Consider the following 27,029-nt stretch of genomic DNA (forward strand, 5'->3'; position numbering starts at 1 on the left):
GGTTATCTGCCAGTCCAAATGCTGCCCTTGGGATAAGTTGTCTCTCTCTTCCTAAGACAGCTTGTCCGGGATTTGTAGAGTTTGGCCAGAGTGACTAGAGGACACCAACTCCCAGCCTGCTCAAACCACCTCATGGGTTTTGTGACCCTTTGTCCAAAACTTAAGTGGGTTGAGGAAGGTGTGACTGTCATGGGTCAAAGCTGATATCACATCTCTTTCTCCTGGATCCATAGAGTCCCTCTTTCTCAGTCAGAAATTTTTGAGGTTCTCCCATATCTGTTTTCACACGCACGCACAAGCCATGCATGTACACATACGTATACCCTACTTTCCATCCTCGGCAGAGAAGACTCCTTCCCATGAAACCTGTGGTCCCTGCTTCGAAGCCTCCCAAAGCAAGTAGCTGTCCTACTGCTGGGCTGGGCTGCCAGCGTGCTCCCTGCTGAGCTGCCCAGCAATGCCCTCTCCAGCTCACTAATTTTCCTTTTAATTTTGAAATAATTTAATACAGACAAAAGTTACAAAAACAGTACCAAGAATTCCCAAATACTTTCCATCCAGATTTCTCAGATGTTACCATTTTATCATATCTGCTTTCTGCTTTATTATTCTCAACCTCCCTCCCTCTCATTCCCCATCTCCTACATCATTTAAAACACACACACACACACACACACACATTCTTTATCTGAATCATTTGAGAGTAATCAGCAGACCTGTTGCACCTTTAGGCCTAAATGTTTTTATAAAAACAGAGATGATGCTGTCATGCAAAACCACAAATTATCAAAATCAAGACATTAATGTTGACTCAGCACTATTATCTAATCTTCTTCAAATTTCAAATTGGCCAGTTTTCATGAATGCCCTTTCAAGGAAAGAAAACGTTTCTGCATCTAGGCACATGTTGAATTTCATTATCAATTGTTAAATCCCTTGAGTACTCTGGAATAGCAAGTCAGTCATTTTGGGGCGGATTTTGTGGTAGTGGGTTGTTGTTTTTTTACCTTGACATTGTTACCTTGACTTATTTTCTACAATGTCCCTCAGTTTGGTCGTCTGATAGTTCCATGATTAGAGTCAAACTACACATTTTTGGGCAGGAATGCCACAAAAGTGATGCTGTGTCCTCAGTGTGTCTTAGCGAGATCACATAATTTATCTGTCCCATTACTGCCTTAAACTGGTGCCTGCTAGGGCCCCTCATTATAAAATAACCCTTTTCTCTTTGTAATCAGTAGATGGCTGGTAAGAAGACACGTTGGAATTTACTATGATAGTTTCCAAATGGTGACTCTCAAATTCCACTGTTTCTTCTGCTTACTAGTTGACATTTACTTCAAGGAAGAGCTTTCTTCATTAATTTTTTAATTCAATAACTACTTTACCTAATCATTTATTTATATAATTATAGACCCATGGATTTTTTACTTTATTCTATGGTTTATAACTTGTTGCTGCCATTATTTATTTTGATATTCAAATTGTTGCAGATTTATTCAGTAGGAACTGCTTTGAGCTGCCTCCTGTGTCCTCTGACCTTTGGGTACTTCCTCACTTTGCAGTGCAGCATGATGTTCCGGATCATCTTGTTCTATTCCTGACCAAGCCGTGGAATCACCTATTTTTCCTAAAGGCCTTGGTTTTTTGGAAAACAACATAGAAACCAAGATCTGTGCATGTAGATGTGCTTATTGCTATTGCCATGTCACTATGTATAGGCCTTCTTAGGGGATACAAGTAGGAAATTGTGTGTGTGTGTGTGTATGTGTGTGTGTGTGTATACACACGTGTGTGCTTACACATCTACATATGCACACAAACACATACTCACACCTATCATAAGTTAATACTGTAATGCTGTATTCCAGACTAACGCCTCCACAAAGTTTTATTCTATCCTCCCCTGTTCCCATATTTGTAACTCTGATAGTGAGAAACCCAGCTTCCATTATCCACAGTCTATTTACATGCATGCTCAACCCTAAAATACAACATTAAGTCGTTCCAGAATTGGTAACTTATACCGCTGCGAAAAACAAACCTCCTAACTAACTACTGGTCAGCATTTCTATCCAGATGGTCTCCGACATAGTGATGGTTCAACTTACGATTTTTTGACTTGACGGTAGCGGGAAAGCAGTCTGCATTCAGTAGAAAGCATACTTTGAATTTAGATCTTTTCCAGGGCCAGCAATATGCTTGCTGAATGATACTCATGATGCTGGAAAGCAGCAGCGAGCTGCAGCTCCCAGTCACCCACACAGTCAGAAGGGCATGCAGTCGATATTCCACAGTGAGTGGGTTGTCAGCATCTTTTTTTGGATATTATGTTCTGAGCACATGTAAGATAGGGCTAAGCTGTGATGTTCGGCAGGTTAGGTATATTAAATGCACTTTCAATTTATGATATTTTTAATTTACGATGGATTTATTGGGACGTAGCCCCATTGTAAATGCAGGAGCATCTGTAAGTTCTTTTTTACTTTACCCTGTTTGTATTTAGTCAAAATAACTGTGTTCAAATGTTACTTGGAGTAGTGCTTTTTATTTTTAATATAACCACTTTTCAGTGTGGTTAGTATTCATTTGAAATACAGTTAGGCTTATTTGTTTCTGTTTGTTGTCCATTTTAGTTTTTTCTCTATCCTTGTTGCTTTTTTTAGAGTATAACACATTAACATGATTTTCCAAAGTTACAACTATATTGGAGACTATACTTAGAGAAGTGTCATCCCCTCCTCCATTTCCCCCACCCAGGGCCGTTCCCTACTCCTTCGTGCAGGTTGCCAGTCTGGTTGCGTCTGTGTGTAGATGTGCATTTTCTAAATTCTCTTTCTGTCCTGCACAAAAGGGTAGCATGCTGTAGATAGTGTTTTACATTTTGCTTTTTTCCACTTAACAATATATCCTGGAAATCACTCCATAGTACTTTACAGAGGTCTTCTTTTCTTCTACAGCTGCATAATACTCCATTGTGTGATGCTCATATTTATTCACTTACTCTCCCAACTATAGGCATGTGGTTTGTTTCCAATATTTCACACTTTTAGAAGTGCTGTAGTGAGTAGTCTTGGGCATATGTTGACTGATATATACTTAGGGAGCAGTTACAGTCTGCTTGGCTGGGCAGTGGGTGAGCAGATAATGAATTGTTTTTTACCAAAGCCTGCAAAGCCAGAAATCTGCCCGAAGAGGAGGGTGCAAAACCCATCCTCCATGGCTGATCCAGGGGACACCCAGGAGAGGCAGCTGATTGAGCAGTAGGCTACAGAACACTGTGCCAGGTCGTGGTGAAAGAGGCTGGCATCATCACTAACTTGAGAGTTTTTGTAGATGCATTTATCCAATTCTAAAGGGGATAATGCAAGAATATGAGAATAGTTACTTCATTCGTTTTTTTTACCTTTTCATCCAACCTTTGTTGATTGGAGCACCCTCATCTACACTCTGCTAAGCACCAGTGACAAAAATGAAGGAGACACAGCTCTTGCTGGGTGGTCAAGTTCACTGGCAAGTCAACACTTGCTGGACAGGATGTTGTACAATATACGGATGGAGTCACAGGAAGGTGAAGCGAAGACATTCCAGGGGGAGGGAACTAGTGTGACCCTGTGAGGAAGAATGTCAGGCACATAGTAGAAAGTTACTGCAAAAGTAACTCCAGGTAATTTAAATGCTTAGATATTAACAAAAAATAAACACATAAGACATTTAAAAAGTAGAAAAGATCTACAATTATGTATCTGATCTTTGGATGGTCAGGAACATCCTAAGCATTCAAAGCAATGAAAGAAATCACAAAAGAATATACAGATGGACTTGACTACATAAAAATGTAAAACTTCTATGTAGTATAAAGTATTAATACGTAAAAGCAAATATGATGGGAAAGATGTTTGCAACACATATGCCAGGCAAAGGTTTGATATCTGCAGTATTTAAACAAATACAAAAGGAAAGATCTGATAGTGTTAAAACAAATGCTAATAGAAAAATGAGTAGAGGGCGTGAACGCAGAGTATGCAGAAAAGAAAATCGTTGATGGCAGCAACATTGCTGGCATTTCCTGCGTGCCTGATATGTGCCAGCCACTTCACTGAGAGTAGTGCTGACTCCCTCCATCCTCCCAGTAGTGGTGGAGAAACTGAGTCACAGTTACCTAAATAACAAGTGGCTTGGCTGCAGCTGAATCCCGAGCACTTGGACTCTTAGCTACAACACTAAAGTCTTTCAACTACAAATGGCTAATTAAAATGTAAAAACATGATTGGTGATTTAAAAATGCAGATTCACATAATTGCAGAATTACAATTTTTTGCCTACCAAATTAGCCTACCAAAGACTTTAAAATTTACCCAGATCTAACCAAGCTGACATAGGTAGGCACTGCTATATTTATACTAGAGAAAGTATAAATTGGTAGAACTTCAACAGTCTGTATCAAAAATGCTTAACACTTATTTTTGAAAAGAATTTATTCTAAGTAAGTCACTTTAATCAGTAATCATACTTAGTATAACACTGTTTTGCATATTTATTTTTTTAAATAGTGGACTTTCCTTCCTTCCCTCCCCCAGTTATAGCAATATAAGCTCATAGTGGAAAGTTAGAGAAGCACAGCTATAATACCAAGAGAAAATGAAATCCCCCAAGTGCTGCCACTCAAGAGTTAATGTTTTGTTCTTCAGTATCATTAGTTACAATTTAAGAAAAAATTGAGACAGCCTCAGTGTTCAAAGGTAAGAGAGAACCACTCCCCTGAGAAAATTATGGTATCTCTATATAATGTAACATTATTAGCCATTAAGAATTATATTCTGAAGGATTTTTAATAAAATAGGAAAGTACTTATGATAAATAAGTGGCCCACAAAATTGTATATATAATATGTCCTCAATTATGTAAAAAGTATATGCAAAGAAAGGAAGGGAATACATTTCCAGATTATCTGTAGAATTAGAATTACAGGCAATTTTTATTTTCTTCTTATTCATACTTTTTGCTGTAACTTGAAAGAAATTGAATTTAAGAAGCAAGAGTCTATGAAGGCCTGGCCCAGGGCGGAGGCGGTAACAATGCATGGAAATAGGAAGGTGTTTCCTGTTGTTCTGCAGCAGGGAGAGCTCTGCCTGGTGCTCAGTGAGCTCTGGTTACAGGAATGAATGAACTGAGCGAGGAAAGGTAGTGAGTGCAGCTTTGGTCACGTTGCCTTCACTGATTTTAGACACCACCATGCAGCTTTTAGTGGAGGTCAGAGCTCAGCCAGGGTCTGAATTGGAGGGAGCTACTGGGAGTCATGGGCATGCAATGGTGGTCGAAACCACAGGTGGATGAGGACAGCCCAGGGATAGTGTAGGGAAACAGTGCTGAGAATGGAGAGCTTGGAATTCCAGTGTTCAGGGGTTTAATAGAGGGTGAGGAAGTCACCAAGGAAATTGGAAAGTCACCAAGGAAGTAGGAAGAGAATCAGGAGAGAACTGTGTTGGGGAAGCAGTTATGTCAGGGAAGCTAAAAGGTCATCATTTCAATAATAGTTACAGTCGTAGCAAACATTTCTACAGCACTTGCTGTGCATCAGCCACTGGTCGCCTGAATTATACACATTAACTCACTTAATTGTCTCAAAGACCTTGGAAGTAGGTTATTGTTAATCATCTGGAGTGGAGGGGCAGAGACATTAAGAGACTTGTCTAAGATTACCCCCCAGCCAGTGTTCAGAGCCTCAGAGAAGAAAGTTAAGATGTGAGCAGTATATTTTGGAGGAACTATGGTTTAAAGAATTGAGTTCAAAAAGCTCCACCAACCAGATATGGTTGTTTTTGTTTTTAAGCTAGAGAAACTGGAACATTGGTGGAAAGAAGAGAGGAAAGTAGTGATGGAGAATGATTAAGGAGAAAACAAAAAGTGATATCCACATGGTATTACAATTTCCGAAAAGGCATTTGATGAAATTCCTCATTCCATCCTAATGTAAAATAATCAAATATACTACCTAGATTTATAAGAATTCGAAATCTTATATTAACTTTTTCTTCTTTCCTCCAGCCTTCGATTAATCTTGGTAGATGACAATAGGTCTAAAAGTCTACAAACTCACAACTCTAGTTTTTTGTGACTAGCATGCAAGCAACAAGCTTACCAATTACATAAAATGTCCAGTTAACTGTACATTCAGGCATTTTAAAAATTAGTGCCTATTTATTTGTAAACAATCATAACATTTTGTAAGCAGCTTCTTAAATTCAGTATTAAAATGTTGTGCAGTGTCTGGGGTTGTCCTTCCTGGAGAGCTACTGGAGGAAGTAGGAGTAATTGCATGAATTAGGCACTCATTTCAGGCATTGCCTTTGTAGACGTTTCCTGTGACCTCATGTTGAGGGGTTTCACCTTGGCTTTCATGAGGTCTGTTACTGCTTGAAACTTGAGTTTGTAATTAGTGTGTGCTGCTAGGTGGGTGCACATGGCCCAATGTTGTGCCTACAAGTTATAAACATGGTCATGTCCTAAGTGTGGTTAGCAGTGTCCTTCCATTTGTTCTCTTTTCTTAAAAATGATTCATGTGCGCACAACTGCATTTAAGAAAAGTAAGATAAACAATAAACTTTTAAAGAAAGATGCTTCTGGGTACAATTTAACATCGTAGTTCCTTTCTCAATGAGAAGTAGTAACTGGTCTAATTTTCGGCACCTTCATTCTTCCCCCCTTCTGGTTCTAATGACTAATTTAATGTCTTCCCCTTAGCCTCTTCATAGCTCTTGGCTGATTTCCTGAGGAAGCACAACTTAGGAAGAGAAAGCATCTTCTCTCTGGTGCCTGTCCCCTTCTTCTCTGCCTTTTTAGGTCCATCAAGCAGAATTAGAAGGAAAGCCTCATATGTCATCTCTGCCTAGAACAGTGGTTCTCAACCTTCTGGCCCTTTAAATACAGTTCCTCATGTTGTGACCCAACCATAAAATTATTTTCGTTGCTACTTCATAACTCTAATGTTGCTACTGTTATGAATCATAATGTAAATATCTGATATGCAGGATGGTCTTAGGCGACCCCTGTGAAAGGGTCGTTCGACCGCCAAAGGGGTTGCGACCCACAGGTTGAGAACCGCCGGCCTAGAAGGATGTGATGTTGAGAGGCTCACTGTGTCCATTCTCTCAGAGCGAAGACTTCTTCCTCCTGTCTTAGATGCTAGGCACTGGTGCCATGATGATATCTACAGAGAGGGGTACACTTCACAGTTGCTCAGGTGGCTAGCTAGCAACTTCCAGTTTTAACAGTCTGCCTTCAATAGACCACTTTAAAAGAGCTTCCACCTACAAACTTTTCAAAACATAATTTAAGTAAAACTTAAGAATACTTATCTGAGCCCTGGCTGGTTTGGCTCAGTGGATAGAGTGTCAGCCTGGGGACCAAAGGATCCCAGGTTCGATTCCAGTCAAGGGCACATGCCCAGGTTGAGGGCTCAGTCCCCAGTAGGGGTCATGCAGGAGGCAGCTGATCAATGTTTCTCCCCCATCATTGATGTTTCTATCTCTCTATCTCTCTCCCTTCCTCTCTGAAATATACACACACACACACACACACACACACACATATATATTAAAGAATACTTATTTGAAAAAAAAATTTTAATAAATACTTGATACTGACTAGCCTGACTGCTATAGAAAGAAGGAGTTTTAATTTAGGGATTGGATTGGTCGGGTCCAGCAAGCCATGTTTTTCTTGTTGGTAAACCAAGGCTACAGGAATCACTAGCTTCTCGCAGAGGGCAAGCTGTTTATAAATAATATCTGGGTAAGCAGATTCTTCCAGGAGCTGGGTCCCAGCCTGACAGGCCCTGGGGAGACACCCCATTTCTCTGGCCAGGGTCTCTGGGCATCTCTGCACTGTTGTGGTTGACTTAGGGCTGCACTTCCAACGGGTGACTCAAGAATGGGTACAGGTTGCCCTAGATTATGCCACCTTCAGCCCCAGGGTGGCCAGAGCTCTGGTGCCTGTTGCCCTGAGCAGCCTCATGCTTTTACCCCAGCAGGGCATGTGAATTCTGCCTGATCCCTGATGGAGAGGATTGAGGATGTTCTCCCGTAGGGCATAAACTCCCTCTTTGGGTGAGCTGCAGGATACACGTTTCCCCCACTTACGAGCCCCATAAGCCAAGCATCACAGGTGGGTTTTGAGGACATGCCACCTATACTCCCATGAGGAGCTAAGCCAATTGAATGAAGCTATACATTTGACGTGAGGTATTTACCTCCTTGTGCAATTTTTATTTAATAGTTTTGTCTTTTTCCAGTGGCACTGATCATAAAAATAATGCTCTGGACTGAGTACATGCTAAGTCATTTAGAAAGTGGCATATGTCCTTTATATATGTATTGTTCCCTGTCCATCTCCATCTCCAAAAAAGAGCTTCCTGGGGTAGAGACTTTATTCTCTGCTTCAGGCTCACTTCCCGGAAAAGTTTGCACTTAATAGGTTCTTATTATTTGTTGAACAAATATTAAATGAATTACCATGGGAAGAGCTTTCTTAGTGTACTCTCTCTTCTCACATGTGCTTCTTAGGAAAAAGAATTTTATTTTCTTAGAATATAATCAGTGAGCTGGGGTTTGCTTCCTTCCAAATGATGCCGGGTGTGCCTGCCTTCTTTAAAGGTCTGGCATTTTTGCTCAAGTGCAGCCTCTGTCCCAGGATCATTTAAGTCGCAATCAGGAGGAAGGTTGTCATTATCCACACACCTCGGGCAGAGAAAGGAGAGCTGTGACAGAATTCACATTTACACACTTGGTTGAAGAGACACTTACTTACCTTTTCCTAGTTTTATCAGACAATTCATTTCCTCATGCATTTATTTGGGAAGGAAAATTCTAGCTTCAGTCTTAAGGAACTGTCAAGGAAGCTGCTCCCTGCATAGCTTTCCCAGCAGCTATTCTCTGGGTGAGCGCAGCCGAGGCAATCATTAAAGAATAATGAGCTCCGCTTTTGAAATGGTGCTGGAGTCCTTCACAGGCTTTTCTGCGCTGGGAGCCCCTCCCCCAGCGCCACCATGACACTTGTTGGAAGATGGACCGGCAGCTGTATCCTCAGACTTTCGCCGGGTATTGGAAGGCATGTTTTGACCTGTGTAATCAAGTGTAATGATGACATATATTTTAATAGAATTCTAGTTTAATATAATAAGGAAACTGGCTATTTTTCCTTATTTTCTCATTATAATATGTTGTACTAAAAGCCTTGTCGTTGCTGTTTTATTACATTGGACTGAAGAACAATATATTTTAATATGATAAAGATAGCATCAGTTTGAAAATTGAGCATTCAGTGATTTATTCGGAGGTTGACTGTTACTGAATGCATTGAAATGAGTTATATGAGGCAGTGCGGCTAACGATTTATTTATGTGTCTTCTTTTTTAACTAAGCTTGTCATACATAAGAGCAAATAATAGCTCTTATAGTATAGTTTGTATTCATCGCTTCAATGAAAACGTAACTCTGAAACGTGCAGTCTGCTGCTACCGCTCTGCCTTGCATAGCTCAGAATTTTTTCACATTTTGGGATGCAAGTGGACTTACCCCCCTACCCACCCCCCTACCACCACCACCACCACCACCACCACACACACACACACACACACACCTTTTGTCTGCTTGGATTTCTAACACTGACCAGAATTTGCAATGAGCCATTTTAAAACCCACTACTGGGCAAATTTCATTCATGCAATTAGTCTGAGAAAACCTAATCTTTAGCATTAAATGGAACCTTAGCAATGCCATCATGAGGGCTAGGTGTTCACTGCTGAACTCCAAGCCCTGATCATGGTGCCAGGCATGTAGTGGGTGTGCCCCAAAAAAGGTTTGGGGAGGGAGTAAATGAGTGCCCAAATCTAGTCCTCTTATTTGTATCACTGACAACACCTACCAGGTTCATCCCAACCAGCTTATGGCAGAATTGGTGCCTGATCCCAGATCTCATCTGTCTTCATTTTTTCACTTATTTATTCCTTTGCCCCTTCCTTTAGTAAACACAGACTGTGCCAGGGTCAGCCTAGGGGACGAGACCATAAGGATACACGGTCCAGTCCTTGCCCACAGGCTAGTGGACAGTCAAACACGGAGGATTCCTCGGTGAGCGGGACACACAGGGCTCTGTCAGTGCAGAGGGAATGCTCCCAACTCTCTCCCCTTTCCCTGGGCAGGAAAGCGTTTTCCCATTATCAAAACAAGATCAAGAAAGGTTTGTTCTGATTGGTGGAATTAGTGCAATACCTAGTTTGGGAACTATTCCCCTTCAACATATTTCCAGCTTATTCTGAAGTAGAATATTCTAAGATAAAAACCTCCTCTCATGGTGGCATTTCTGAACACATAGAATTTCAGCTAGTTGTAAGGTTTTTAAAAAATATTTTGTTTGGGTAAAGCAAAAGATTTTCTTCAGTTTCTTTAGAATTATGTCAGGAATACTAGTTAGGAATCTGACTCTTGCCTTCCCACAGGTTTATGGTTAACATACTTTTACTCTACTATTAGTGCTACATTTTCATGTTTACCAATATAGAAACCTCTGTTTTATAATTATTTATATTGAGTGTTGCTCTGGATTAACATCATATAGGAGCTCCTTTTTCAATAAAATTGTTTTAAATGAATGTTTATAAAGTACTTAAAACAGTTGAGTGGATTAAAGGCAACTCAGTTATGCATGTTACCCATTTGTCCATATTGGAAAAAAATATGCAGTGTGATTATACAGTAGAAAGTATTTTTTGGGGGGGAGATATTAATGGCAGGTCAATTTTTATTGTGTGCTTACTAAGTGCCAAGTACTATTCTAAAGTGATTTATATGTAGTAATTCACTTAACTCTCATAATAAACATCTGAGGCATAGAAACTTGAGACACAAGGAGATTATGCAGTTTGCCTGTCAGAGATTATGCAGTTTGTATCCCAGCAGACCGGGGAATTCAGGTCCCAGGGCTTAACATTTATGGGGACACTTATGTAGGGGGACCTAAGACTGGAACTAGTAAACCAGTTGTAATGCTATTGCAATGTTCAGGCAGGATGTGATGGTGGTCTGAACCGGGCAGGTGTCATAGGGCAGGGAGGCGGGGCAGTGATCACTTCAGTCTGCTCTTAATCAATACGGTAGTCATATACAGTATTGGAAAAAGTGTTGCTGAAATCTTGAGAAAATGTAATACAGGCAGGTCTCACTTTACACAATATATTTGCATATGCCCTTTGAGGGCAGGAATTAAATGATTTAAAATGAAGTAGCGAACTTGTTCAGTAAAAAGGTGCATTTCTTTTCATACTAGGCAGCAAAGAGGCAAAAATGATTAGGGTCTTGTCAAAAGGATTCAGGATTCACTTGAAGAGGCTCCCACTGGACAATAAACATAATAATTAGATAAGAATTACAATTGATTGAAACTCATCAAATGTTTAAACTCACATGTTCATAATGATATTTAAAGACAAATTTATGGGATGATAGGAACCAATTCATTACCCTGAAAACTGGTAAGTGAACCATTTAAGCTGCCTTTCCTGTATGGACTGTACCACTAGGTAATCAAATAATCAGTGAGGGGAGGCTTTTTAAAATAAATGTATTCCAGTTAACAAATGAAATCAAAATGATAGAATTAAAACATCACCATATTGTAATTCTGCCAATGAATTAATGGATCTAGACATTGAGCGTCAATAGTAGCAAACATTGCAAACAGGGGACAGCCCCGAATTGTGTGCTTCCTGGTGAAGGAACATACCACACCTGTAGTCTTGCCAAAGGATCAACCCAAGTCTGGTCAAGCCTCTGGATCCAGCAGCTGTTCTGCAGGAACACAGAGGGAAAGGGAAAAAATTGCACTGCATTGTGAGTATGCAGTCAGCATACTCCAGACTGTGGAAATGCTATATGTCAAATGGCCCTAGTTCAGCAGCAGAGAAATTATAAGGAAAAGAAAGGGATGGAGGGGAACCCATAGATGAAAAGAGATTTAAAAGATATATACTGTAGTGCCTGAAGATATTTTGATTAAAAAAAAGTCAGGAAAGTGGTTACTTATGAAAGAGAAAGGAGGGGTGATTGGGATGGGACAAATGGAAGGTTTTCGGGGTAGGTAGATGGCAAACTTCTATGTCTTGATCATGGGTGGTGATTATAGGATAGTTGCTTTATAATAATTAAGCTATACATATATATGTTTAGTGTAGTTTTCTGCATCTGTGTTTTATTTTTATTGTGTATGGGTTTTTTTTTTTTAACAAAATGGTGGTCACACCCTATGATATCTGACTTAGATTTTTGTAACTCTTAAAACTGGAAAATTTTGACTCATTGGTGGTATTATATTATATTATTAAAATTCATGCACTCAGGGGGTCCCTCAGCCCAGCCTGCACCCTCTCACAGTCCGGGAGCCCTCAGGGGATGTCCTACTGATGGCTTAGGCCTGCTCCCCACAGCTGGCTTAGGCCGGCTCCCCACAGCCTCAGTCTGACCTCCTTCAGTGGAAGGTGACCAGGTGGGTCGATCAGGTGACGGCGCCAACACCCCTCCCCCATTGCCGTCCCCTCCCTCTGCCCACTGGCACATGTTTTGGCTGGCCTGGCACTGCCTGCTCACTGGCCCCGCCCTCCGCCTATTGGTCATTCTGCCGTTCAGTTGATTTGCATATTATGCTTTTATTATATAGGATTATATTATATTATTTAAACAACACAAATTTAGTCTCTTACAGTCTGCACACCAGAATTCTAAAACAGATCAGCAGGGCTGATTCCTTCTGGAGGCTGTAGGGGAGAATCTATTTCCTTGCCTTTTTCAGCTCCTAGAGGCTGCCAGCATTCCTTGGCTCACGGCCCCTTCCTCTATCACTCCATCTTCTTGCTTCTATGGTCACATCACCTACTACTGACTCTGACCCTCCTGTCTCCTCTTGGGAGGACCCTTGTGATTACCTTGGGCCCACCTGGATCTTCCAGGATAACTTCCCCATCACAGAGTCCTTAACCACATTTGCAAAGTCCCATTTCCCATAGAAGGTAAGATATTTGTGGATTCTGGAGATTAGGAGCCGTTCTGTGAAGGCATGCAGGTAAAGAAAGGACTGTATTGTTGTTGCTTAAAATATATTTTATTGATTCAGAGAGGAAAGGAGAGGTGGGGAGAGAGATAGAAACATCAATGATGAGAATCACTGATCGGCTGCCTCCTGCACACCCCCTACTGGGGATCAAGCCCGCAATCCCAGCATGTATCTTGACTGGGAATCAAACCATGATTTCCTGGTTCATGGGTCAGTGCTCAACCACTGAGCCACACAGCCAGCAGGAAAGGACTGTTAATTCTCCCTATACCCTCTCATGGGGATTTTCACCTCCAGGAATGGGGAAAAGTTAGGCAGGGACCTTTTTCATATGCAAAAGATGGCTTTTTCCTCTCCCCTTCCCCCACAATATCTACAGGCTGGCCTTACATCTGGGCCTAGAAGATCCCACCTCAATGACATCAGAACAGGGATGGGAGGGAGAGGAGCTACATATGCCCACTTGGCTGTTGTTGGGGACGAATAGAGCAACCACAGAGGGCTTTGTGATGACCCCAGTTCCACCGAGTGCTTTGGCCTCCACACCCCTCTCAGAGCTCTTTAAAGAGCTCTTGTCTTTGTGATTTACAAACACACCCAAACATCTTCAGACACCTGCTTTAAGATCAAATGTGAGTACATGGATATTTGATATACTGGCACCAACTCCAGGTCAGACTTTGCAGAACCAATTCTATGTGAAGGAAATGTACTGAAACTTATTAGAATCATATCCTTTCAAGTGTTGAGTCTAGTCCATTAGAAAATAGCATTCCTGCAAATTCTGTGTCCACTCCTAAACCTAGAGAAACATAATTGAAAGGTTGTATGTTGACAGAATGGCAATAAATTAGAGGATTCCAACAAGGGTTGTTCATGCAGAATTGAGGTGGACTGAAGAGAAAATACGGAAGAGAGGCCAAAGAGATAAAGAAAAAATGCTGCAATATTGGCACTTTTCTTGTTTGTTTTCCCCTTCCTTCCTTCCTTCCTTCCTTCCTTCCTTCCTTCCTTCCATTCTTCCCTCCTTCCATCCTTCCATCCTTAAAGAGAGAAAGCAAAACTGGCAGATACTGTAAGTGTAGGAAATTGCCCTTCCTTCTTCCTAGAATGGTGAATATTCAGTTCTGATATTTGGAATAGATCATTAGGCACTAAAAACAATGCTTATAGAAAAGATGGTAGAAGCTAGATTTTAAGAAAGGGAAAGAAAAAGTATAGAGTGTCTTGGAATATGCTGAACTGAGATTCTGCTGATTATTTATTGCAAAATAGGCTTCCTTCTGCTTAAGATGATTCTCTGTTCATAGATTAGAAGTCCTATCCTGTGGTTTGCCCAGTGTTGGAGCTTTTCCCCCCGAATTTAAAGAACTTAATGAGATTTTCCCCTACCAAAGCAGAAGATGCATTGGAAGCCTCTGACAGCTCCTACACCCGCAGCTTTTCCGTTGCATCCAGTTAAAAACATGCAGACCCATAATGAATGTTTCTAGAGAGGAAATAAAGTGAATGACGCCTGTGAATTTGTTTTAAATGTTGTTTATTTTACCAAATAATTTAGGTAAATCATTCTTGACAAATAAGAGGACTCATCAGTTTTTGTTAATACTTCGGAGCTTTTCAGAGGATTACTTTGAAATAGCCCCCTGCCAACTTTTCATAAATTAGGCATAACCTTTCTTTGACCTCATCACACATAATTAAATAGCTGTTGAAGGTTTAGGACCAACTAAAAAGCGACTCTGTATCTCGTTCTCCATTCTCTTGCAAAATTATACAGGAAGTTTCTTTTGGTTCTCAAGCAGGGTAATTACAAGAGACAGTTACATAATTTACAGTTTCAATCTGCTCATCCATAATCACACACTTCCACCGAGTGGTATTTGCCCCCATGAGTATCTGCGTTGTACTTTGATTTGTAAATGATGATTACAGTGTGATTGATTGCTTGCATGTAGCATATTGAATTGATTCTTAAAAAATGAACTTTAGCTGTTAACATGTCTATTTGAGTTCCTGTTATTTACGTAGTTTGTGGTTCTTGTGTTTAGCAGTTGCATACTAGTTAACAAATTAAACTCCCAGAGCTTTTTTTCTTATTAAATTTGGAAAATAGAGTGTGTATATATATACATACACACACACACACACACACACACACACACACACACAACCTAACTAGAAAAGTGCCTATAACAGGGTAGGCACTCAACTGTGGAACACATTACTAAACCATTGCAATCCTTTGAAAGTTGAATGCAGATTCTTTGACTAACAGCGACCACACAGTAAGAAGGCTCACAGGGATAATGTTAGTATATGGTGACAAAAGCTGTACTAATATTAATATTAATATATCGTTACTGAAGTCTCAACTCTAAATACTGCCAGTATTAGGGAGCCTGTCTAAACGGTGGACTTCGAGAAAGGTACAGTATCACCTACTAACTGAAAGGGAGGTAATTGATACTTTTAATATTGCTAGTGGTGAACCTTTATGTGATTTTGTTTTCCCAACAGCTAACATCTAACTGTAGCCAATTTGGACCTTAAGATTCCTGCAGGATTCAAGGCTAGGTACTTACACCCCTGTAGCTAGTCACTACATTGAACGGCTCATTTCACCCAGCCTGCACGTGTGCTGCACGTCTGTCAAAGTGGCCTCATCGGCAGCCCTGTGGGGACAGCACCGTTTACTGCCAGAGGGTTTTTGCCTCAAATCCTGCTTGAAAGCTTATGGGAGATAAATAAAAAATAAGTGAAAAGAGAAGTTTTCTATTTCTGCAGATAAGTGGAATAGGACTGCTTGTCTAGATGACCCGAGGACAACTAGAGGTAGTTTCTCTACCTTATACTTTCAACATCAGTTGATCAATCAGATTGGGTGATGGGGATGTTCTTTGATTTTAGAAAGTTATGTCAAACACTGACAAATTTCCTTTTAAATTGTACTTTGAAAACAAAGAAAAATCTTAGATTTCTATTTCTCCCTTTTTCTGTCTTCAGCCTTGCCATGTGAAAGCTCATCACCCAGAATTGGAATTACAGCGTACTTTGTCCTATGTTTGAAAATCATAGCTGGTACACACACACACACGCACACACACGGGATTTGGGAGGGGAGTGGGAGAGTACATGGAAAGGCAAGTTGCTCTTGTAACCGTCTTGTCTTCCAAAGCTCGGTTCTGGGGTCTGAGGCAGTGTCCACGCTGACGGCCACACTCCCGGTCCCGCTCTGCTGGGTGGGGTTAGACCCAATGATGAGGTATTAGAACGAACTGTCTCAGTTGCCCCCACAGAACCTCAGACCTATAAAACTGGGCAAAAGAAACTCTAGTTTTTGCTTTTAGTAGTTCATTTAAGGAGAAGGTTGGTTGTATTGTTTCAGCAATAGGAGAATAGTCTTCCAGGTGAAACATGGTAAGAGCACGCAGCTAATTGCTTGGAGCAGATGCTTTATTTGAAGTGTGTATGTGTTTAATGCAGTGTTTGAACTCATAACTTTTTAATGGTAAATTCTTATTACCAGGATTTTGTAACTGAAATGTGAAGTTTTATCCAGGTTTCAACTTGGGAAAATTAAATTAGTTTCTGAAATAGCGTTTCAGATGGAATCTTCAATATTTATAAGAGAGAGAATAATTGTAAAATGCCACACTACTTCATCTTAAAACATTTTTTGGTAAATTTGTTTTTCCTAAAGCTTTCCAGAATTTGAAAGTGGCTTGAATTGTGGAAAATCAAAAAAGGTAAAAGCAGAGGGCATTATTCTGACATGTTTTTCTAACTTCTGTCACTTCGAAGGCCTTGGGAGTGATATTTTACCACCCATTTCCTAGTTAGGAGCCCCTCTGAGTGAATCAGAGCTTTGCTTAGCTTTGTAATAGTCAGTGGGCTGCATGAAGAATCTTGGTTACTTTGCAAGTATATGTAAGGAACATATTTTTTTTTAAAGTTCTTGCCTTCCCCAAATGATTTTAGTTTGGGGATAAGTGCTATTGACAGAGTATAACATCACTCATTCCACAATCATTTTATCCTTGTCAGAGGTGCTTCATTCTTCTAACAAGAAAATTGAGAGACCAAATCTATTTTATACATGGTCATCTTCCTAGAAAGAAAAATGCTATTCTTCTATTACACCAGACCAGGACTTGGCTGGTGTGGTGACATGCCACACATAAACAAATATTCCTTCATTAAATGTTTAAATAAACCTCTATGATGTCTATTATAGAGCTGTTTTATGAATGACCACCTCCTTCCCAGCCTCAACTCTTTTTTTTTTTTAATTTTTTAAATATATTTTATTGATTTTTTACAGAGAGAAGGGGAGAGGGACAGAGAGCTAGAAACATCGATGAGAGAGAGACATCGATCAGCTGCCTCCTGCACACTCCCCACTGGGTATGTGCCCGAAACCAAGGTACATGCCCTTGGCCGGAATCGAACCTGGGACCCTTGAGTCTGCAGGCCAACGCTCTATCCACTGAGCCAAACCGGTTAGCAGCCTCAACTCTTAGACCTCTCCATTTCCCCCAGGACTCACCTTCTACTTGCATCTCTCATGAGCACCACTGCTACCACCACAGCCCTTTGGGGTGGCAAAAATGGAGAAGTGGGATTGGTGTTGCACCCCCACTTAACATTCTGGCCAAGGTATAGTCGCCAAGACCCTTTGCTTGATATAACCCATAATACATCTGAACCCAAACTGGCCTGAGATAGGCAAGAATTGAGAGTCGGTGGGATACAGACATCCACAGTTTTTAAAGGCCCCTAACTGATTTGAATGTGTAGCCAGGGCTGAGAACCATTGGGCTAGACTAGAGGATAGAAAAACGGAGAAATAAAGAGGCATTCTCATCAGCTAATTATAATTATAAAAATACCATTGATTCATCTTTGGCCTGTGGTGTCTCACAGGGGTCTGTCTCTGGCCCTGGTCACTGCCAGCTCAGGAGGAGATCATATACAGATGTTCACTCTCCTCAACACAAGGTTGCCACCGAGCGGGGAGAGCCCTTTCCTGCCACTTGAGGCGCTATTTGTGAATTCATTTTTATGAGTTCATATGAGCACCTACCTTTTCTCTGGGTGACTAACACACAGCATGACCACCCCCTTCAAGGGAGTCCACACCCATTCACAGAATCATGAATTTATCTGGTAAATGCCGGTGGGGTCTGTAGGCTTGTCAATATAAATATATATCCCACAGCAACAGGGGAGTCCTGCCCCTGCCATTCATCTTGTGGGGAGGTAAAAGAATATCATTCCTCTCCAGAGAGGACTTAGGGGTGGGGGTGAGAGGATGGAGGAGTGGAAATTCAGTAAGAAAGACCAGTGGCCCTGCACATAATTGAGGAAGAGCTCAACACTGGAGCCAGGAGCTCATGGGATCTTTGAGAAGGGAGATCTTGAAAATGAAAAGAGGCTTAGAGAAACAGACGGTATGTGATCCAGGGCAGCCAGCCTTCCTTCCCCAAAGACCACTGTCTCCACTCTCTGGGTTTGACTGGCGCAGGCCTTATACATTTGGGTCCTCTAGAACATTTGGGTCTTTGTTTCATCTGTCCTGGGACTGTCTCTGGTTCTGCTGAAGCCCTCAGGCAGTCATTGTTATTGTGGTTTGACGGGCTTGCTGTTTCCCGAGGACTGTCCTTGAAGTTAAGGACTTAAGGACCAAAGGGAATTTGTGGGGCACAGAACTGTGCTTGCTGGGAACTTTGTCGCCAGTTTGTTGAGCTCATTCCTGAGGCACTATATATGTATAATTTTTTTCTTTAATTAAATTTATACTTGGGTGGTTAGCTGGGGGTTGGGGAATGAAGAGAACTATCTGAGGCAGTGGAGTGAGTGGAGTGGTTTTCAGGTGCCTGAGGCAAAAGTAAGAAAAGCAAGGTAGCTCTTTTCAATCCAACTCTGTAGAGCGTCTGCCTCTTTTCTTCTGTCCAAATTTTATTTCTTTCCCATACATAAAAGATATCTAGTCACCCAAATGATCACCTTGAGATTTCATTATTCAATATGTTGAATAATCATACCTATCTCTTAGGGTTGTTGTACTAAATAAATCAAGACAGAGCTTGAACAATGCTTTGCATATTATAGAAACTTTATACACTTATGCAAAGCACTGATCACGCTCTGTCTTGATTCATTTAATACAACAACCCTAAGAGATAGGTATGATTATTCACATTTTATGGATGAGGGTTCTGAAGCACAGAGAGGTTAAAAAAACTTGCCCAAGCCCTAACCGGTTTGGCTCAGTGGATAGAGCGTCGGCCTACGGACTGAAGGGTCCCAGGTTCAACTCCGGTGAAGGGCATGTACCTTGGTTGCGGGCACATCCCCAGTAGTGGGTGTGCAGGAGGCAGCTGATGGATGTTTCTCTCTCATCGATGTTTCTAACTCTCTATCCCTCTCCCCTCCTCTGTAAAAATCAATAAAATATATATTTTTAAAAAAAAACTTGCCCCAGGTCATACAGATGGCACATGGTGGACCCTGGATTCCATTCCAAGCAGTCCAGCTCTGGAACCCTGCTCTTAACCAACTTATAGAGCCTCTGATCTGCCATACTCTATTCAGTAAATGCCATATTGTTTCATAATACCCATGGCCTTGTTGTCCAACTTTTAAATATCATCCTTATGTTTTATTTAAGGCAGATAATCTTAGAGTATGGTCCAGGGACCCGTGGAGATCCCCAAGGCCCTTTCAGGGAGTCTGCAAAGTCACAACTATTTTCAAAGTAATACTGGGATACTTACTCTTTGTCCCTTTCATTCTCATCCTCTCATGAGTGTGCAATGGAGTTTTCAGGAAATTTCATGACCTGTGATATCACAACAGACTGAGTACCAAAGCAGATGTGAGAATGTAGCTGTTTTCTGTTAAGCCAGATATTAAAGAAATTCCCGGTCAGGGCGCAGGCCTGGGTTGCAGGCCCGATGCCTGGTAGGGGGCGTGCAGGAGGCAGCCCATTGATGTTTTTCTCTCTCCCTCTAAAATCAGTAAAACCTTTTTTTTTTTTTTAAGAAGAAAAACAATGGGAAAGCTAAGGTTCAGCTTCCTTTTTAAACCAATTGCAAAATCACCACAAAACTTCAGCAAGGAGACATAAATCGCTGTGAAGTTCATTTATCACTATTTAAACTGATGACATGCCATTCATCCACTTGGTCACAGAGCCAGATACTAGTAACAGATGAGTACAGACCAGTGAATTTCCATCCCCAATCATGAGATACATGGTTAGAGCTATTGGATTTCCTCTGGTCAAGAGCTGCCATAAATCCCTGGCTTGGTGTCAGTTCCCAGGCTTGCAAATCCACTGCTGTCTACTGATACGAACCTTTCAGCAGGGTTTCCTGAGCTAAACAGGTGTCTGATGAAAGGTGTGTAATCCTTGAAGATTATCTTCCTCCTAAAAGCAGCTAGTTAGCCCAAACACACAATTCAGACAGATGGGAGTTGGGAGTCGCTTGCCAAAGTCTACACTTTAATATTTGAGGAAGTTCATCTGGTTTGGTTCCAGATGGTAGAAGATGAAGGTGTGCAAGGCTGAGGGGGTGGCTGCCTTTGTGGGGGTAAATCCTTATCCATGTCCACACCTTGCCTATGAACATTATTTCACTTCTGGTCCAGTCCACATTTTTGAAATCTTACTAGTTTAAAAGGAAGGAATGTTTCATATTTTAGGAGGGTTAGCCTTGCAGCTAATATGCTGGGAGTTCAATTAATTTGGGAATTTAGATCTGCAAAAAACTGATCTTGACCTTGTCCGGATAGTTCCTTCCTTATCTTAATGGATCTGTCTAAGGGAAGGCAACACTCTGAAGGCAACCACTGTTTTTCTCTCTCTAGGAGGGAGTTAACCATTTCAAACACAAGGGATGGGGCTAGTTAACATGATAATTGATTCTCTTACTACAAGTATGTCAGCCTTAGCAGAGGTGAGGTGAATGTGGGTCCCCTGTGGTAAAGCTGAGAAATGCTTACCTTCTGCAGACATCCCATTGTTCCTACCTATCCTTCATGCAAACACCCTGATAACCTTTTGAATTCAGTGTGTGGTCCATGCACGAAAACTGACCTCACCTTCCACTGGAACAAAAGGGGAAAGCCATCTTTCACTAGTATCCAGATAGCTGCTGGGGGTGAGGCATTTCCAGGCCAGTCGGCTTGCAATTACAAGTCTCCCGATTGCAGAGTAAGTGCTGCTCACCAGCACCTCTGGCTCACAGACAATTTAAAGGGAATAATTTCACCAGCGATTAATTATACTGCAGCTACTGGGGTTTATCCTTCAAACATCATTTTGCTTTCAGTCTGAACAGCCAGGCTCCCCCAGGGGGAGCCCAGGTTTTCGGATTGAACTACCCTGAGTTAAGGAAAGGTGTTAGAGCACCATGGGAATCTATTCACCAGGGTGTATTGTACTTGTTTCAGATGCTTCAGGATAACACACCCGCTTCCAAGATAAGTGCTTTTTATTTCCCTGCATCTTAGACCAATTTTTTGGAATCTTTTTGGTAAGTTAAATTTAAGAGCTGTAACTTAAACCACAGCATCTCTGTAATTCCTTAATAAATAAACATTCTTACCAAAAACTATTCTATCCGTGCGCCAGCTATGTAGTAATTATGATTTGAGAAGCCAAGAAAAGTAGAAGGAAACAAAAGATGGCAAGAAATTCTGTAAAACATTCCATGAAGGTCAAAGTGGTGGAGTGCCACCACCAGCTACAGCTTTTTTAAGGAAAAGTGCCTGTCGTGGGTAAAATTTAAATTACATATTACATCAGCAAGTGCACAGATGGAGTAGACAGGACACAACTTTTTCTTCTCAGCTATGCAGTTCAGTGAATTACAAGTGATTTCACTTACCTCGTCAGAAATGTATCCTTGGTCTTTCTGGTTGTGGAACTCTATTCCGTTTAAACCCAGTCTCTCCTTCAGGAGGAGACTTTGTGGACTTGCAAATGGCTCTTGGTATAAGTTCCTTTCCTTGTTGCAAGCTCCTGGAGAGCTTCGTGAGGTCTGAGAGGAGAAGAAAGGGCTAACTATAGGCCACGCAGTGAGGTCGGTCATGTGGTCCTAACGTTGGTGTCTGTCACCCCTGACAACCTGCTGATGCTTTTGCTGGTGCGGATGGAGGTGTTTGCTCTGAGTGCTGTGCCCTCGGTGGGCTGCTGCCTCCTCGGCCCCCAAGGGCCAGGACTCTGCAGACTGTGTCTAAGGGAGTGTCCCCCAAGACAGCCACGCATGGTGGGAGTAGCGGATGCTGGCAGGTTTATGCTTAAAGGCTCTCCACAGACCCCAAGTAACGCTCGTCAGCCCAGGCCCTGGCACCGTGCATCTGTACTGCTCAGGGTGTGGAAGCATGAACAGCCGTGTGAAATATATTTTGGGGAGGTTTGGGCTGCTTCCTCTTGTCCTAGAGTATAGACTGTGGAAAAAGAAGACAGAACAAAGAGGTTGCTCTTTGTGGGGTAAGGTTGCTCGTGGTGGGGGATATACCACCTTGTGACCATTTGCATTATACAGAAATCTTTCTGCTAGGCTGGGGGATGGGGGTGGGGGGAGGGGGTTCTCTCACCAACTCTGGGGTTCAGCTAAGAATCAGTGAGGGGCTAGGGAATTTGGCAGTCACTGCAGGGGACTTTTAATTGTGGGATCTCATGGACAAAAGGGGGACAGTTCCATATCCATGGCTCTGTGGTTCTCTCCCTCCAGGAGCACAGAGTACCTCCAGCTGACTGAGTAAATTTCCCAGCATGTTCCAAGCACTTAGGAGGCAGGTGACGGATGTGCCAATTATCTGTGTTCTGTGATTCGGGCACCCTTTGTACTCTGGCAACAGAGAGCTTTTCTCCATATTGACAGGGCACGAACGATAGGGGCGGGACGGACGCGGCACAGTGGCCGCACTGTTAGCATTCCTGACACTGCTCCCAAAGCCTGTGCGGAGCCGCAGGACGTGTGATCGGTGGTCTGACTGTGAAACTGTGTGGTGCTTGTTTGCATTCAATCAAATTCTTTGCACTTAAACATGTGTTAAAGAGACAAATAAGTCAAAATACTGGAGCAAAACCTAAAGTTAAATATATGCCTGTTCTTTATAACGGCATTCAGATTAAAACCATCAAAATGCAAAATGCTATATATGTTACACACCTCTAGGCTCGGGTTGGATTTCTTGTTCTGTAATTTCTCAGAGTCAGGAAAATGCATCAGAAGCTGATCTCATTGTAACAAAACAAAACAAAATCCCAAATCGAGAAAATTCTTGAGAATGCAGCCATTTTGGAAATGTAGATAAAGAAGAAAAATGCTGAAGATTTTGGGTGGTTTACAGAGACTAGCATGGTTTTGTAATTGCTGCCACCTACTGTATGTGGTTGATGTTTGTTTAAATGTAGGAAGTTCATGAAGGTGAGGCTGTTGAAACATAATTAGAGCAAGGTAGACACCATTAGTTTTTAGCATTTCTTCTCTCCTCCATAAGTGGCTCTTAATTACCGAGACAGCCACCAGCTTTCATTCATTACCTTCAAGTGGATTTAAAGTTTTTCTCATTTAAAGTTCCTTTGCCAGTGAACCTTCACAGTAATGCTGTGAAATGCACACTCAAAAGCTCACCCTGCTCGGGGATTTTCTGAGTATGCATAAAGCAGTTTGCTTTAAGCGAGTTGTTTTGTTTTAATTCAAAGGAATAACGTTCTGGATTTGGATTATAAATTAATTTGCATGAAAGAGGTGAAATCAGAGCTGGTGAAGCTCATGTGAGTTGTAGCAGTTGACTTAAAAGACATTCTTTCATTAGTCTTAAAACAAAGCTTCAGATCAGCCGGCTAGTTAAATGTAACAAGCAATATAGCATCTGAGTCCACAGAGGCCCTGCTCTTTTATTAAGACCCAGCTGTCAAAGGGTCATTAGGTCCTTCCTGCGGAAAACAACTTCCCATTAATGTTTTGGGGTCGTCCCTCGACGGAATTTCTGAGTAAGTGCCTGACATTTACTTTCTGAAAGAATCTAAAGCTGGTGTGAGACTCGACTGTTGAGACTTCGCAGGAGCAATGACTTCAGCCCTTGGTGTTGTTAAACCTGCCGCAGTGTGTTTGGAACGCTCCCGCTCGCTGTATGAGTTGACATACAGTGCCAGTAGAAAAGATTCAGAAGCATAATTCAGGGAGACCAAACCACTGAAACTTGAGGGAAGAGACTACGTACGTAAAATTCGTGCACTTCTCATGGGTGTTTGTACCTTATTGCTACTTATGTTATTTCAAGTGGCCCCTGTTCCAATGTCTGAAAACACCACCGTGAGGTTGACTTTGCCTTTTCTGCCCCAGGCTATTTGCTTTCTAGAAGAGAAGGCCAAGCAGGGTCTCCTGAAAAGCCGCTCTCTGACCTGGGCCGCCTCTCCTACCTGGCCTATTGGAAGAGCGTCATCTTAGAGTATCTCTTCCACCACCACGAGAGGCACATCAGCATCAAGGCCATCAGCAGAGCTACGGGCATGTGCCCACATGACATCGCCACCACGCTGCAGCACCTCCACATGATTGACAAGAGGGATGGCAGGTGAGTCCTGGTGCCTTGGGCAACCCCAGCTGCCTCTCAAGCATCTTGCACCAGGAAGGACCCCTGGAGTCAGGCAGATTCATTCCAGTTAAAGGTTCCCCCACAGTATCATTAAAACCTTTCTTGTAAAAACAAAACAGGAAATGATACTTTTTTGCTGGTCAAATTTCAATCTACCGTACCTTTGCATTGATGAGCTTTCTGATTTTTCCTCACCCCGGTAATATTAGTGCTAGCATATGTCATTACATGAAGGTGAAATGAAATTTCAGCTTTTGATTGCACTTTGTTCTGCCTCATCACATTACAGATTTGTTATCATTAGAAGGGAAAAGTTAATACTGGGCCACATGGAAAAGCTGAAAACCTGTTCCCGGTCCAATGAACTTGATCCAGAGAGTCTGAGGTGGACCCCAATTTTAATTTCTAATGCCGCAGTTTCTGAAGAAGAGCGGGAAGCTGAAAAAGAGGTAATGATTGGCTTCATCAACCTGAGTTGTGTAATTTCAATCTTGGAGCATTCTTAAACTAAGAAAGTCATTAACATCATTGTCAAAAGCTTGGTTATGTAGAGAGAGCTTGTGAAATGATATGGCACTAATTTATCTAACTGAGGTTGCATGGTAAGACATGATAATTTTATTGAATTGAGTATGAAAAATGAAACATTTATCATTGATCACAAAGCAGCATTTTTCACTACTGACAGCATGTAATCAGATCAAATTTGGTGCTGAGCTCCAAGGCTGCAGTGTCAATCGATTCTTTGTGTTTATGAACTTGCTTAAAGTGCTCCATGCCAGTGAGCATGTAATGTACTGATAAAGGACTCAAATCAATTCGCTGCATCATTAATACTGCTAAATATCCCATGAAACCCAATCTCCTTTGATTTGTTATCCTAACTGATGTCAGAGTCCTGAGATGATGCAGCTGGAATGTTGCTTGGCTGGCTGACTGTCCTGAGCAGAAATGACTTAGCTTCGCCTTTGATCCGAGGAGGCTCTGCCTGCCTAACTGCCCTCTCACCGGCCTGCCATTTCCACCCCCTCTCCCCTCTTAGGCTGAGCGGCTAATGGAACAAGCTACCTGCTGGGAAAAGGAGGAGCAAGAAATCCTGTCGTCTAGAACTAACAGTAGGCAATCACCTGCAAAAGTACAATCGAAAAATAAATATTTGCATTCCCCGGAGAGCCGGCCAGTGGCAGGGGACCGAGGGCAGCTGATGGAGCTGTCCAGAGAGAGCAGTGAAGAAGAGGAGGAAGAAGAGGAGGAGGAGGAAGAGGAGGAAGAAGAGGAAGAGGAGGAGGAGGAAGAAGAAGAAGAAGAGGAAGAAGAAAATATTCAAAACTCTCCTCCAAGATTAACTAAACCACAGTCAGTTGCCATAAAGAGAAAGGTATGTGTCTGTTTAGATTTTCAGTCTGTGAGTCAGCTTCAGTCAAATCCGGGCATTGCAAACATTCTGTTAGTATTTGTTTCATTCTCCATTCTTTAGATGTAGTGTGTTTGTATCCAGTCCCACTGATCATGTATCATCATCATTTATCTTACGGTCATGATTGTGTTTACTTTTTGAGGTTTGTTAGTGCTGTGACAGGAAACCAGGAGCAGCCTGGCTTTCTAGTCTAGTGGTTACTGCCACCTGCTGGTGTGTGGGGCTAGAGTAAGTCAGCCTGAGGGAACAGAAAAGGACCTTCGGCAAATTTTGATAAAAATACCAAGGCTTCAAGAGGCCAGGAGATTTGTCCAAGGTCACACAATTCATCAGAGATGGAGCCAGAACCAGGTGAGTGCTCGACTCCAGCCCAGCGCTCCCGATGCTATTTCTTGTTCTAGTTCTTGGCATAGAATTTTTAGAAGCTATTTTAGGCCGTTCATTTGGATGCTGGTATTTTGCATTTGTGGCCAAGTACACATTACTGAAACTTCTCATATCTTAGTGGCCTGGTGGTTTCTCTGCCTGCACCTGGGCAGAAGGTAAAAAACTGATTTTGTCCTGAGACTCAACCCGGATCTGATATCTTTGTCTTCAATCTTCATCTGTGACATAGAGAGGGGCCGGATAATGTTAGTGTAGCCAAGACCAATAGAGACAACACAGTACAAGTTAAGACACCGCCCCAAGGCCAACCTGTGTGGTGTTTGTCAAAGAACCTGCTGTTCTAACTCCCAGCTCAAACCAGCCATCTTCCCATGGAAAGGCAGCCGTGGGGAGGAGGTGGAGGGAGCACCCCTTAAAGTGGACTTCAGACTTATGAAATGTTTTGGTTTCTTACAAGGAAAATGTTCTCATGTGTTATGTATATAAACAAAATTGTTTTAAA

General features: G+C 41.9%; 1 protein-coding gene across 5 annotated transcripts in view; it reads left to right on the forward strand.

The window, feature by feature from the left end:
* The window catches only part of KAT6B (lysine acetyltransferase 6B), a 182,158-nt gene that overhangs the window by 146,999 nt on the left and 8,130 nt on the right, over window positions 1-27,029 (forward strand). For all 5 annotated transcript variants that reach the window (XM_070433040.1, XM_070433039.1, XM_070433042.1 and 2 more), the window contains exons 14-16: window positions 24,471-24,702; window positions 25,013-25,172; window positions 25,766-26,101. In XM_070433040.1, coding sequence (XP_070289141.1) covers window positions 24,471-24,702; window positions 25,013-25,172; window positions 25,766-26,101 — 728 coding nt within the window. The remainder of the gene's footprint in view (window positions 1-24,470; window positions 24,703-25,012; window positions 25,173-25,765; window positions 26,102-27,029) is intronic.

Source organism: Myotis yumanensis, unplaced genomic scaffold (genome assembly GCF_028538775.1).
Source record: "Myotis yumanensis isolate MYYU_CA2020_CCGP unplaced genomic scaffold, mMyoYum1.0.hap1 SCAF_13, whole genome shotgun sequence".
Classification (NCBI taxonomy): Eukaryota; Metazoa; Chordata; class Mammalia; order Chiroptera; family Vespertilionidae; genus Myotis; species Myotis yumanensis.